Source organism: Sinohyriopsis cumingii, chromosome 15, assembly GCF_028554795.1.
Source record: "Sinohyriopsis cumingii isolate HCF-2022 chromosome 15, ASM2855479v2, whole genome shotgun sequence".
NCBI lineage: Eukaryota > Metazoa > Mollusca > Bivalvia > Unionida > Unionidae > Sinohyriopsis > Sinohyriopsis cumingii.
Window position 1 is genome coordinate 102,569,402 of NC_142975.1, and position 16,479 is coordinate 102,585,880.

Consider the following 16,479-nt stretch of genomic DNA (forward strand, 5'->3'; position numbering starts at 1 on the left):
CATGGCTTTCATTTTATTTATTAATCTGCCAATTACTCTATCAAAGGCTTTAGATAGGTCACAGAATATAATGCACTACATTTCATTTCAGTCAATTTCATTACTGATGCTGTAATAGATATCCATGAGATGGTATGTGGCTGAATGACCAGGTATAAAGCCAGGTTGTAAAGAGAATCATTTTCTCAAGAATAATTATAATGTATATTTAAAAAATCTACTAAAATATGTTGACAATGATACACAAAATAAAAATGGGTCTCTAACATGATGGTTTATGACATTTTTCTTGAATAGTGGCACCACATTTGTCATTTTCTTTTTATTTGGAAATTTTATTAAAAGTCTTCAACATGTCCAAATTAAAACTTTGAATAATTCACTTTATATAAAGGCATATATGAATTCGAAAGGAACAATACAAACTTAAATGAATTATGCATTTTCTTTGGATGAGAAAATTTCATTATTTATAGTGCTTCTTTTGAATGATTGGTTGACTCTATTACTGTGCAGTTAAATTTGTTAAAACCTGTTGGCAAGTGATTAAATTGTAATTTTTCCAGCACTTCATGGTAAAATGAATAAATTTGTATAATTCATTTAGTGTTCACTGTCTACAGTGAATGATTACATATAAACAGCATTTCACAAACAGAATTAAATAGGAGACAATTTAAGCAGGACCTTAAAAATAGTCTCCTTTTCTGAAATACAATTGTTTACAAAACTTATCAATGTCTACAGGGCCATGTGCCATTATTAGCCCATGTAAGTCAATTAAAAACAAATGTGTATGACCATTTTTATTTTTTTTCTGTGACTAATGCTTTGGACTAGATTAGTAAAACAACATCCCCAGGACATAGGAATTCAATGCTGCACCAAACACAAACTGGTTTGTCAAAAATGATCTATTTTTCAATGTCTCTATTATAGACTGTCTGGTTTTTCTGCTCATATAAGGCTTCCATCAGAAATATTGGTGTTAAATACATACTGAATTTGATCGACTGATGAAAATAATTTACTACAAAGCTTACCATCTGAAATGCATCAATTGTCAACAGAACATACTGTTGAAAATAATATTAATTTTGGACATGTGAGATACCCTCCCATGTATTCATGGCTCTCAATATATTGACCTATTCTGTGCTTCACTTGAAAAGATGTAATATTTATGCATCGGGCTATGGAAATAAAATGCATTACTTTGGACATTTTCTGACAGCATTTCATCCAAGGAACACGGTCAGGTTTAAAGCTGGTTTTAAAAAAATTCAAAGTAACAAGGCCACTAAATGGCAAGAGATATTAAGCAAAGTAACCAAATCTGGTAAAATAAAAAGAAAGAACTACCACATTTTATAAAAATAAGCGATCATATTAAACAGAAATAACAATGAATAGGACATTAGATGTTTACAACATCTCTTTTATGGGAAAACATACTCAATAATTTAGAAATAGGCTATATATATGGGAATTTCTTGAGAATCTGTTTGAGCAGCAAGTTGACAAGTTGGCTAGCACATGATACAGTAGGTGTGGAACAACTTCTTGCAAAATTGGAAACTTGGATTAAAATGCAGTATTGCTCTAAGGTAAACATTTCCATCTTTTAAATAATGTATTTATTTGTATGATTGTAACAGATAACTATTGAACAGGTTTTTCTGGGTTATAAGTTCAATTAGGTCATGGAATGGGTTTTTATGTTGACATTTAGAAATCACATTTTTATATCCATTTAGAATAGAAATGTGGGATATTTATGAATATACAATCCTTCATTAAAGGACAATGATTATATCATTCTTCCTCGATACAAAGTAGTTTTTCAAACAAAATCGTAATCCAAACCCTGACAAAATAACACTTAGCTATACAGCCAGATGCCCAAGTGGCTCTAATATTGCTCACCTTGCCATCAAGTCATGAGAGCCTATTTGTATTACTAGTGACAGTCATAATAGTCAGCTGATCAGTAATATGTGTGCAGAATTATAAGACATAATGCCATAATACTTCTGTGAATAAAAGTCAAAATCTTTCAAGCATTTTTTGAGAAACTGTTTATACTTTTGGTATTTACATAACAATGGCAATATTGAATCATGGATCTGGATCATTTTGTTCAAACATGGAAGGACCACATGGACATATTATTCCATTTCTGTATGCAACTGGACTTGCAAGTGATATAAAAAAATTAATCTTAGAGTAATAAAAACATATGTAATAAAAACAAATACACATTTCATTCCCTCTGTTACTCTGGAATATTAACATCATCTTCATTTATTTAAAATGTTTTTGCCATTTATATGAGTTTGGTTTGGTTTAAGAGTGAATGTGAGTGTTTATGTGAATTACATGTGACTAATGTAATTAAACCCAAAGGTCCTACACTTCAATACAACCCAGTAATTGTTGATATATTTTGCAAATTTTGGGGGGTAATAACTTTGGAGATATAGTAAGAACTTCTTGCCATATTTAAGTGAATTAAATTATTTACTGGAAATGCTGAATTAATAGGTGAATTTTGTGATATTCCAGGGTTGGAAATTTTCAAATATAAGATAGTCCTTTTTAATTTCCTATTTTTAAAGAACTTTCATCTTAGGAACTAACTTAGAAAGTTAGAACAATTCGTTTATTTATTTTTCTGCTGGTTTTGTTTGGAGAAATGGATTGATAAGGTAGCTTTTGCATGATTCTTTTTTTTATTTTTCCATATAAAATATTAATCTTGAATTTCCTTAGTTGTGAAAGAATTTGTTTGCTTACCTCTCTGACCTATATTTTGATATTTGAACATGTTGGTCAAAGGGTTCTAAAAGTTGTGAACATGGTGGTTTAGAGTTTTTTGAGAAATTCTGAAAATGGTGGAAGTATTGGACAAATGGAGAGTATATATATATATATATATATATATACACAAACACACACACACTATGTATATGTATGAGTGTGTGTAGTGATTGTGTGAATTATAGACCTGAAGGACCCAAACAATGCAGTATATGTTCCTTGTAAGAATGAACAGGAAATAAATCTAGGAAGATTTTGTTTGACCTAAGTCAGATATCTAAAAATTAATACTATCACAGTTACTTTATCAATTCAATAATTCTGGTAATATTCAATAATATCTCCCAAAAGAACTCACCTGCTTCAACGTAAACTGGAACTTCCTGTGAATACATTCTTATATTTTTCTTGTTGACAGAAAACATTCTTAAGACATATCTGCCCGGTTGTAGCTTCTCAACTTGCACATGAAATGTTCCATTAGGAAGTCTGTATCTCTCATCCATCTCTGATAAACCATTTATACTCGTGTTTTTCCAGGATTCATCCAAACTTCCTGATGGTTTAAATTGGATTGTGAATGTTTGTGGATGTCCTCCATTGAACCCAGGAACAAATACAAATTCCATGTATTGTCCTACCATTTTGTAGAAGTAAAACTGTTCTACTGGGGATAGCGGTGCTGAAAGAAAGAAGTCCAAGGTAATTTGATAGAAGAATAACCTTCAATATGAGTGCATGAAACGCCTGTACCACTGTTATTCTCCCAGCTAGAATAACACATTCAGTCACTAACATATGCTATCTACAGAATCATGCAATTCAAGGGAGTCAGACAAAGAAATATTGCATGAAAACCCATTTGAGATCAATAAAACCTGATTACATATAAATCATCATCAACATATTTTGATGAATTCCATGGCCAGTGAATTCAAAGGAACTTTCGATATTAATTTTATGATTTCAAACATTGGAATCTTAAGTTTTTTTAGATCAGCTGAGTTTATAACAAACATATCCAATGTTACCAGATGCAAGGCAAAGATCTGATGTACCAACAGTAGATATTTTATAATGTTTTATCTGTATGAGGACAATATTCTAGTTTTCAAAATACTGAATGTTACACTAAGGAGTGAGTCTCATATCACAGTAGATTTGAAAACTTGTACAATTATTTGTGCATGCTGATAGAAAAATATGGATATATGAATTAATCAACATAATGTTTATTAGAAATGGTTCACAGTCGATTAGTTTTGTTGTACTCCTTACTGTCAAATTTCTGACATGACATTATGTCTCTCAAATTTCTGCCATGCGCTGTCTCAAGCATTAATCAGTTCCAAGTGATATATTCCTCGCTAGATGGTTTCCACTCATTATGTTCACCTTGGGGTGTTGCTGCCTTCCACACCTCTGTCAGCAATTCCAATTTCAGGTCAATAACTGACAGATATACAGGTATGATACTCTGACAGGGATTAATACTAAATATGTGAGTGTTCTGAGTGCTATGGGATTATAATTACCATCCACATACAAAGGTATAATACCCTGACAGGGATTAGTACTAAATATGTGAGTGTTCTGAGTGCTATGGGATTATAATTACCATCCACATACAAAGGTATAATACCCTGACAGGGATTAATACTAAATATGTGAGTGTTCTGAGTGCTATGGGATTATAATTACCATCCATATACAAAGGTATAATACCCTGACAGGGATTAGTACTAAATATGTGAGTGTTCTGAGTGCTATGGGATTATAATTACCATCCACATACAAAGGTATAATACCCTGACAGGGATTAATACTAAATATGTGAGTGTTCTGAGTGCTATGGGATTATAATTACCATCCACATACAAAGGTATAATACCCTGACAGGGATTAATACTAAATATGTGTGTTCTGAGTGCCATGGGATTATAATTACCATCCACATACAAAGGTATAATACCCTGACAGGGATTAATACTAAATATGTGAGTGTTCTGAGTGCCATGGGATTATAATTACCATCCACATACAAAGGTATAATACTCTGACAGGGATTAATACTAAATATGTGTGTGTTCTGAGTGCCATGGGATTATAATTACCATCCACATACAAAGGTATAATACCCTGACAGGGATTAATACTAAATATGTGTGTTCTGAGTGCCATGGGATTATAATTACCATCCACATACAAAGGTATAATCCCTGACAGGGATTAATACTAAATATGTGAGTGTTCTGAGTGCCATGGGATTATAATTACCATCCACATACAAAGGTATGATACTCTGACAGGGATTAATACTAAATATGTGAGTGTTCTGAGTGCCATGGGATTATAATTACCATCCACATACAAAGGTATGATACTCTGACAGGGATTAATACTAAATATGAGATTGTTCTGAGTGCTATGGGATTATAATTACCATCCACATACAAAGGTATAATACCCTGACAGGGATTAATACTAAATATGTGAGTGTTCTGAGTGCCATGGGATTATAACTACCATCCACATACAAAGGTATAATACTCTGACAGGGATTAATACTAAATATGTGAGTGTTCTGAGTGCCATGGGATAATAATTACCATCCACATACAAAGGTATAATACTCTGACAGGGATTAATACTAAATATGTGAGTGTTCTGAGTGCCATGGGATTATAATTACCATCCACATACAAAGGTATAATACTCTGACAGGGATTAATACTAAATGTGTGTGTTCTGAGTGCCATGGGATTATAATTACCATCCACATACAAAGGTATAATACCCTGACAGGGATTAATACTAAATATGTGAGTGTTCTGAGTGCCATGGGATTATAATTACCATCCACATACAAAGGTATAATACTCTGACAGGGATTAATACTAAATCTGAAATTGTTCTGAGTGCTATGGGATTATAATTACCATCCACATACAAAGGTATAATACCCTGACAGGGATTAATACTAAATATGTGAGTGTTCTGAGTGCCATGGGATTATAATTACCATCCACATACAAAGGTATAATACTCTGACAGGGATTAATACTAAATATGTGTGTGTTCTGAGTGCCATGGGATTATAATTACCATCCACATACAAAGGTATAATACCCTGACAGGGATTAATACTAAATATGTGTGTTCTGAGTGCCATGGGATTATAATTACCATCCACATACAAAGGTATAATCCCTGACAGGGATTAATATTAAATATGTGAGTGTTCTGAGTGCCATGGGATTATAATTACCATCCACATACAAAGGTATGATACTCTGACAGGGATTAATACTAAATATGTGAGTGTTCTGAGTGCCATGGGATTATAATTACCATCCACATACAAAGGTATAATACCCTGACAGGGATTAATACTAAATATGTGAGTGTTCTGACTGCCATGGGATTATAATTACCATCCACATACAAAGGTATGATACTCTGACAGGGATTAATACTAAATATGTGAGTGTTCTGAGTGCCATGTGATTATAATTACCATCCACATACAAAGGTATAATACTCTGACAGAGATTAATACTAAGTATGTGAGTGTTCTGAGTGCTATGGGATTATAATTACCATCCACATACAAAGGTATAATACTCTGACAGGGATTAATACTAAATATGTGAGTGTTCTGAGTGCCATGGGATAATAATTACCATCCACATACAAAGGTATAATACTCTGACAGGGATTAATACTAAATATGTGAGTGTTCTGAGTGCCATGGGATAATAATTACCATCCATATACAAAGGTCAGTCCAAATAAATTTATTAATTACTAGTGAGCAGCCCAATAATTCAGGTGATCAAAATATTGATGCTCCAGCAGAAACCATGCTTGAAACAGTTGGTCTCCACCTCCAGGAATGTCAGGAAAAAAGGTAGAGAACAACTTGTTGGTCTACAGACTACTATACAGGCAACCAATCAAGCAAGCCACAGTTAGCCCATTTATTTATCCTAATATGGCCAAAGAATTTGTAAAAGAAATATGTACTGCTTGCACATTTTGTAATCTTGTAGCAAGGATACCTAGTTAAGCAATTCAGCCGTCTATATAAACAGTTCTTGAAAAATATCATGCATGCAACTCATGCATCACAAGATACCATGCACTAAGCACCTAGGACAACTGAACACTTGCTAAACAATCTGCTGAACATTACACTGCATAAATTAAGTAAGGCATACAAATAGATTAGCTATACGAAAGTGCACTCATCTGCAAGCTATACTGTTCTATGAACATTTAGGCAGACCAGAGTTCTTAAAAAATATTAACTTTACTATAACTTGTGACAATCTGACAGTGAGATTTACAGGGTGATCTGTGCAAACAAACACCATTAATCAAGTCTGTATCTTACTTAGCATCTGTGTAAATGAAGCAAGATATTCCAGACTGTTCTCTATTTGTATTTGCTATGACTTGAACAAAATCCAAGACATTTTGTCATTTGCTTCTTAGGTATCAAATATGTACCAGCTAACAGTTAAATAAAATGTATACACTGCATCTGTTAACATTTTTACATACACAACTTTAAACTGATTTGCAGATGTTTGTGTATATCATTGCACTCCAAGAGCATCAATCTGTAAACATTTTTTGCAATTCCCACATTTGGGCATCCTGGCATCATCTCTGGAACTGAGCTGAAATTAATGAATTGGCTTTGAAATAAAATGAAAATAACAATGATGGGCACACAAAAAAGTATATAACATGCAGGCTCATTGTAGCAGTTTCATCAGGCAAATAATTTGGTAAGCTAAAAGGTAAATTTCAAGAAAGGTAATATTATCTACTTTACCTGATGCATTTAAATAGACACTGAGAGTTGTGTTTCCCTTGTTGTTGTACAGTACCAGTGTATATTGGCCAAAGTCGGACTCCTTAAGGTTAATAAAGTCAAGAACTGCTGCCTCTCCGTGAAGAACTATGCTGGTGTTGTAGAAAACTGTGGATGCATTGGCTTCTGTGTGGTAAACCTGTTTGTCTGTATCATTGGCTATTGGAGTGTTGTTCCATGTCTTGAAGTACTTGAGGTCAATTATTGAAGGGTTGCTGTAGAAAGGTACCCTTATACTGGCAGACATATTGGTCTCCCCAGTAAATGTTGTATCTTTTACAAAGGTCACAGGAACCTCTTTAATATTAAATGTACACTATGTAATACCACCTGAGCACAATTAGGTTCCATTAAAAAGAGGTTAAGCATACTACTAACAAAGACATTCAATGCTATAACTTGAAGTTTATCTTTTAAAAAATGTTGTATCTTAGAAGGATAAAGCTCATAATGTGTACACATGTCATGCCAACAGGGAAACAAAATAATGGCATTGCTGCACCACAATCTGACATATTTTTTTAAAATGTTCAATAAAAACATATTTAAGTTCTTATTTTATTAATCAAATACATATTCTTTGTTCAGTCTCAAATACTGGTCTGCTTCATGAGAGAAAACATAATTACATGTGCTTACATATAACTTCAACAACAATGGATATGTTAACACTGGGAAGTCCATAATATATTGTTATGACTTTATGGTCACAAAGTAATTGAAAAAGGAAAAAAAAACATCAAGCTTTATTAAACTTAACAATTTTATTACCAAAGTTCTAAATGCAAATGTGAGAGGAACTTAGAGTATTATGAAGTAAATCCAAACTAAACCTTATAAAGGTCATTGAAAGTCCTCGAGGAATGAAATGTTCCTAATAAGTTTCAGAACCAGAAATTTACTGATCCTACAAGAACCGAAACATCAATATTGCATTGTCCGGAATTCCTTCACCTAATCTATTACAGTTCCACAATAATATTAATGTCCAAATAATGAGGACTTTCCATTTCCATTGAACAGTCCAAACAAATGTTATTCCTCTCTAATAACATCTAAGTACAACATAAAACACATCCGCAGACTTACAACAGAAACACAAGAAGTAAGAATGACTCCAAAATCAGAATGAACTGATTGTTCAGTTCTCTCTTTATATATACTTTCTATTGCAACTATATTTTGCAACAGACCCCATGTGACAGAATATATTACTCATTTTATGTCTATGTTAGATGTTTCAGTTTTCCAGTTTGATTTAGAAAAATTACAATCCTGCCAAGGCCAACACTGATGACAAATTAGCTGCCCAACTAGACCAAATCAACTGTAATGGCAAACCTGGTCTGATCCACACTGGTACCTTACCATGTCACTATGATTGCACATCAACTGAAATTCTGTATACTATCAAGCACTGTTTCTGAATGACAAGGCAACTTTAACAAGCCCTTGCTGTGTCGTGAACACCCATGTGCATGCATTCTGCCAAAGGCAAAATGTCCACATATCAGATGATTAGTTCATGTTATCAACAGCAGCACTGAATAAAAAAGAGATGACTTTAGTGTAGAGTGTGATTATTAATGGCAATGCCACAACTAAAGACCTCTTCCACTCCAGAGTCTTTGGCCCTCCAGCCTGGGTAGTTGAAGATCTTTGCTTCTTTTGTATGCCATGCATGTCTATGGCCAATGGACATAGAAAATCCATGACTGAACACCTTTTTCAAGCCATCCATTTACAAGTTTAATATTAATGATGTGTTCTTTCATACTGGTGCCTTGAGCTGATCAAGTTGCATTTTGGATCAGACATATGGGAACATTTCTAGTTACCTTTACCTGAAAAAGTTTCAATGTAACCTTACATTCCTTTCTGATTGCATTCCTTATTTTCACAAGCTGGAATTTACTGAAACCAATATTAACAACGTGATTTGACACTATTTAAATTATACTGTTCAATTACGAGTTTTCAACTGGTACATTAATTATCCTCATCTGGCCACCTGTATCCTCCAATGACAGTCTTGTCAGAAAGTATGACAGCAGTGACATGTGCTTTGATGTGCATGTCAACCAAGGTGTTCCAACAAAAAGTAATAAATCAGGTGCAATATAATTAAGTTTTTCTGGGAAATCTGCAGAACCATGTCACTGTTTTTAAGCTGGTGACTGTACAACCATTCATTATGATACACATATGCAACATAATTGTTGAAACTAAGAATTTTTTATTTTGTCAATGGATTCTTGATGACTGTTTAACTACAGAAAAAACTTACGATACACTTAACTGTTCAACAACACTGTAATAGTTTCCTGTCTATCATTCAGCTGAACCATATCTTGAAACACCACAAACACATGCTCAAGTGTGCTGACACATTGTTGGGTTCTTATTTGCAATGAAAACTGTTGAATGTTGCTTTGTATTGAGTCTATGGTGATTCTATGGTGAACATGAGAAACGACAGAATGCATGTGCCTCAAGACCGCATATATGATAACAAACATGACTGCGTGGTCAGTGAAAGGATATCATAGATATATCCACAATATCAGTACCAATAACTTTGCAATCAAGCATACAAAAACATCAAGTCTCTTCGAAATTGTCCTCAACACTCTATAAATTCAGTATAGTAATTTGTGCTGATGAGTACATCTTCAACTTCTACATCTGCAGCAACTGCATGATTCTAAGGTCATCTGTGAAAAAGCGTTGATGGTCCAGTGGAACTCAAGCAATTGTAGCTGTATCTGTCAAATCCAAGAACCATCGCAATGTCAACATTCTCCAAAGAGTTTGATTTCCTGTACATTTATGACATAATGTGTTATTGAACAGTACATAGCTGCAATTCTTGACAAATCCAAATATCGCTCGCTTGTACAAGTTTTCAATTGATTTCTAAAAAGGACACAAAAATGTTCTCCAAACATAGTTTGATTTCCTGTCCGTTTATGACATAATGTGTTATTGACAGCACATTGGTGCATTTCTTGACAAATCCAAATATCGCTAGCTTGTACAAGTTTTCAACTGATTTCTAAAAAGGACACACAGCTGAAAACACCTAGATTCATCCTTCACTTGAATTCTATTCCTCCAGATTGATTAGGTTCCCTAACCAGGTACAAATAATACTGAAAAGTTTGGACGCGTTGATCTACCAAGACAAAGATGCATCAATAACATGGTATCAGGAACATCTTCAAATCAAAACATACTTTCTACATTATCAGTTTTGTCCAATTCTTTTGCACAATTGTAATTCAATTCCATCTTCCAGATTTGCAATCATCAAATAAGTACTGGCTTGTGCTAACTCAGCCAGATATAAATGAGCAGTTTTGTTGATTATACTGACTAGTTTGAGCATTGTATGATAGTTGGGAGAGCAACTGTTTTTGTACAAGCAGGTTTCTTTGATGGCTTTTGTGATATCCTCAGTGCATTCTGCGTTTTTTCTGCGGACATACGGTGTGTAAAATTAATGCAGAATTTTCCATGTATTTCTTTTCAGCAGTCAACTTCAGAGGGAGTGTTAGTCATCCTGTCTATAATCCATGAAAATGGATTCCACAGCAGCGGAGAAAACAACTGGCTTTTTAATAGTAAATTTTCTTTATGAAAAGCTATCCTGGATAAGAATTACATACTTTGTAAAGAGCTTCCTTCACAAGATAAATGCTGCATAATATTCTTTAAAAAAATACAGCCTTAATAGACCTATTCATTTATTCCAACTTGTATAAGAACTGTTACAGCACTTTCTTGCAAATGAAATATGAATCATACAATACAGCTAACATTTATTTTCAGAAGCCGACACATTGCAGTTGGGCTGGAGAGAGTGGAGAGAATTCAGAAACAATCCCTTCACTACCATTTCTCCATGCGTCCTGACAGTTGCCATGGCAGCTTGTGGGGAATTGTTTTTGCATACCATGCTTTATGTTAGAGACGTCAAGGATGACCACCCCAGAATGAATATAACCTCTATCAAATGGGCATAGCTTACTGTATCTGACCTTTGCTAGCATGCTCTTTAGAAGTTAATGGAGAGCAAGGTGCCAATTTATCTAGAACATTGTTATCAGATGATTATACACATGTCCTAGTTCTAATGAAGACTGTGTAATAGATATACAGTCAAACATATTTTGGATAATATTAACATAATAACATTGCCCCCAAAACTGTACTAATACTACTGTACTTTTATCATTTATAAAAGGCTAATTGACACCATTTGCAGTAAGATTGCACTTTTACTTTATTCATTGAAATCTGAACAAGCTTACACACTGACTTGATAAGACCTTGAACAGTATAAAGTTATGCTACTGTTTAAACATGAAAAATAATCCTCAGAGGAATGTACATTTAAATTTGCAACGACAGACACTTCTGTCTTAAAAAATGCGATCCATGTATTTATTCCTTAGAAAGTGTCACCACAGTCATGGATATGAATGTAAATGTACACAGCTACAAACTTAAGTTCAATTCTAACTGCATTTATGCTGTTAGGGACTGGTCATTTGATTTATGGGACTATACTGATCATTTTCATTGGGTTATTTGTTATTCTTTCATTCATCACAAAATAAATTTGTTTGAAATAAAATAACCCTTTAGAAACTTAAATGGTCTCTCCCCAAAAAGGACTGGGGCTGAGTTGATGTTCTGCAGAAATAAAGGTGATGACCATTCTAAACACTGTTACTGTTAGTATCAAAAGATACTTTACAGCTAAAAGTATGGTCCGCCATTAACAATGGAAGTTTGGTAAACTTTCATAATTAATCTGACCTCAACATATTGTTGAAATGGATAATAATGTGGAAAATCTTCAAATCTCAAAAGTTTAAGAAAGTGCCAATGGCTCTATTTAGAGCACATTTAGTGCAATTAATCCTATTATAAAAATGCTCTTAATACTATGTTTAACTTATAAGAATGTACATATACATTCATGCCTTACTTCAGCTGCAGGTCATGCAATATACTTTATTAGGTATCAAATGAAATTCATTAATAATTCACTCCCTGGAGTGAAAATAGTGATAGCTAAAGATAGATATAAAACATTATGCAACAAAATCGCATTCATGCCAACTGATATGAAACAATATTGCACATACAGGCACCATCATGCCTCTAAACATGTTTTGGTCTACATCAGTAAAACTTAATAGCTGACCACTACATGCTAGTCTCCCCCCCAAAAAAATTATGTGGGCACCCCTGACAGTACTGGTTCCACTAGTTCCCCATGAATTAATTCTCAGTAATATATTTTACTATTTCTTCTGACATCCAATCACGGGATTATAGAGGGTCGATGTAAACTCGAGAAAGTGTAGTTCCCACTGTAGTTGCATGAATATACGAAAACAAAAATTACTCCTCATAGCAAATCGACCCTTGTACTAACGTTCTTGAAATCAGATCTGTGGGCAAGGCACTACATAATGTATATCAGTCTCCTATATGTGTATGTGTGTGTGTGAGGTACAGAGAGAAAATTATTAAGATTTTACATCTTTACTTTAATATAAAATATTTTATATTAATTACCAAACGGTAAAACCTCAACCCCAACACATGCAGTTTCACACATACTTTTTGAAGATGATTACCAACTTACATTGTTACTAACAGGGTGACAATTGGAGTAGTAAAGTACAAGATGCCAAGTCAGATGGCTTTGTGTAGTGAAAATGCACATTTCCAAAGCTGCAATTTACATCATCTTTTGATGCTAATATTTTATGACAGTCAGAGGAGCCTGAAAAAGTATTGTTGTGTAAATGTATATTCAGTCTCATAACTGTGTGTGTATGAGAGTGTGTATGATTTAGATTTTTAAAGTAGCTTTAGGTATTTTCAGTCATATCACTACAATGTCTGCAGTGTGGCAGTTTATGGTCATGTCTAGCACTGGGCCTTCATGCCGCAGACAATTAGCATCATGTCCCACCCAGTCACATTATAATGACACCAGGCAGACCAGTCCTAACACTAACCACTTAGTGCTGAGCAATAAGCGAGACAGGTGCTAGTACCATTTTTATATGTCTTTGGTATGACTCAGCTGGGGTTCGAATCCATGACCTCCTACATCCACAGCAGATTCTCTGACCACATAAGCCACCAGATAAGTGCTTAAGGACTAAACATAATTGGTTCACATTTAAGTGTAAATTCAGTGTTTTCTTTCTTGCTGTATTTTTAAAAAAGAAACTGCTCTTATCTGGAATTTAATTGTCCATAACTCAGAAAATTGCTTTTCTAATTTAAACAGTAGGACAAATTTACACTGTTCAAGGGAAGCTCAGTAAGGTGTGCCTCTCATCAAATTGGCGCGTAAGTTTTCCAAATGTACAAATTATGCATGACTTTCAAAATTAACTTACATTGTCTAGATATGATCACTGATTGATGAAATGGAATTTGATTTTAAATCAATCCCGATGACTTGGTCTATCCATGGATGTTCTTCATTGAATGGCTTTTCAAATGCTAATCAGTAATGCTTATCAACTATTGCAGGTGGAGATGCCATCGGTATGCAAGCCAAGGTGCAGTGTTGTTTTGTACGCATTTTATTGCTCTGTTGCAGAGGGATATCACAGAGCGAAAGTGGAGGGGATTAAGTCCCTATGCATAGGGTTCTGAAAATACATGTAAGCTGTACTGTGAATATGAATTAGGAATAAACAAAATCATAACCCGATATGTAACATTGATCCTAGTACTGGCTCTAGCCATAGCAGGGGCTGGGCTGCATTTTGGATGAGACAAAAATGTATTACTAGTCCAAATTTAATTTGCTTCATAGCTTGTTTATTTTAGATACACATATATCTAATATTGTCTAGAAAACCTGATGATTCTGCAAAATATCTTACTCATACTAAATGATCTCTGTTCCCAACTCTCTATACTGGACAATGCCACCACCATGGATACACCACATAAATATTATTTATTATTTTGTTGTAAACATGATATACATTCATTGGTAAAAATGGTTTTCTAAAATACTGTCTTGCTAAATATTCAAGATGTACCATCACTCCTCACCAACTAGACATTGCTATCACAATTATTATACATAACCTTAGGTTGATCAATAGACGCTACTTCCAGTAGACAAGAAAATCAAGCACTCAACATAATTAGCATGAAATTTTTGAGAATGACACATTTAATCATCCATACATATCACAGCTGCAACATGGATCAACATTAACTTTCAATGGTGTTCATGTTTTATTATGAGGAAACTTTTCATAATGTTACTTCTTTACTCCAATTATAATCATTTAACTTGAATCATACATTTTCACAGTATTTCAATACATTTTATGTCTAACTTTGGTAATTATATGATATCATATTATATGTGTGCAATTACAAAACCCATTCTGATACAGTAGGTTTGTTAGCAACAAGTATAAAACACTTTTGAAGAAATAAAAAAAATGAATCCATACCTAGAACATCTATTTGAACTTCCTTCGACTGGATAATGCCTCCATCAGGTCCTGTCATACCATTTTCAACAGAACATATGTAAGTGCCCATGTCTGCAATAGTGATGTTTGGAAACGTGGCCACTGATACTGACTGATTGTCTAGAGAGCCTTTAATATGTCGCAATTCCATGTTTCCTAATTTGTGAGTCCAATCATAAAATTTGTAATCAGCAGGTTCACCATGGGCTGAACATGTAATATGAACTTCAGAATTTACTTCAGCTATTGGTGGTGTTATCTTCACAGATATATCTGGAGCATCTGCAAATTGATGACTATTACAAATTAATAAAATATAGCAAGAAAACGATTTAAGAAATTTTATCAACATTCCAACATAACATAAGGTAAAACCTTGTATAAAACTGAATCTTTCATAGCTGTGAACATAGAAAAATTGTGAGAAAATTAACTTTACTTCCTTCTCAAATTTAAATTGTTGTTAGTCGTAAAAATTGGTATTACAAATATTTGTTCCAACACTTGAGATTTGCAATGTCTAGTTAAAACCTCATGACTTTATATCATGAAATCTCATATATCAAATGTGCCTACACCAACACAATGACTGAGTCAAAAGTCAAGGAAAATAGTGTTTCATGAGCAAAAGATGCTTGGCACTGATAAATCTAAAGAACTGTATTATGCACCTCAAAAACATTACATCATCATGTGATGAACAAAGCTGTACTCAAAAGAAACGAATTTAAGCTAAGTAAGTCGGTGTATGGTTTCTAAATTTTAGTGTGGATTCAATTCACTTTGTGAAAGCCCAGGAATGTAGAATAGGTCTGATGTATCCCTCTACAGTCTTCGTGAATGTAGAGTAAGTCTATCCACACATGAGACCTATTCAGCATTCACCTGGGCTGCAGGGGACACATCAGAACAAGTTATACCACTCACCTCCGGCTTTTCATTTTCATTTCTGCATTAATGTAGCAATGATGTAAACAGTTGTTCATGTATATTTCATTGTGTGTTTGTGAACATAGTAGTAGTTGTAGCTACATAACAGACGGCTTCAGTTAAGAGTTTGTTCTCATTGTAACTAAGTTAGCATCTGAAAATAATGTGATGTCATTTAGGACCAATTACACATCATACACCATAAGACCAATTCTAAAAATAAAAACAATTTTGATATGACTGGATAGGGGGTTTAGCAATAAGACTTGCAAGATAGCTGCTGTCACAGTGGCAGACATGATGGATATCAGA

The 16,479-nt window shown here is 33.9% G+C and overlaps 1 protein-coding gene across 1 annotated transcript in view; it reads right to left on the minus strand.

Annotated features, from left to right (window-relative positions):
- LOC149782395 (uncharacterized) overlaps nucleotides 1–15,515 on the minus strand; it is a 75,345-nt gene extending 59,830 nt beyond the window's left edge. Inside the window, exons 1-3 of the mRNA XM_089933783.1 lie at nucleotides 15,217–15,515; nucleotides 7,664–7,999; nucleotides 3,179–3,502 (exon numbers count right to left, since the gene is read on the minus strand). Of these exons, the coding sequence (XP_089789909.1) occupies nucleotides 3,179–3,502; nucleotides 7,664–7,999; nucleotides 15,217–15,388 (832 nt within the window). The 5' untranslated portion in view covers nucleotides 15,389–15,515. The remainder of the gene's footprint in view (nucleotides 1–3,178; nucleotides 3,503–7,663; nucleotides 8,000–15,216) is intronic.
- Nucleotides 15,516–16,479: the final 964 nt, after the last annotated feature.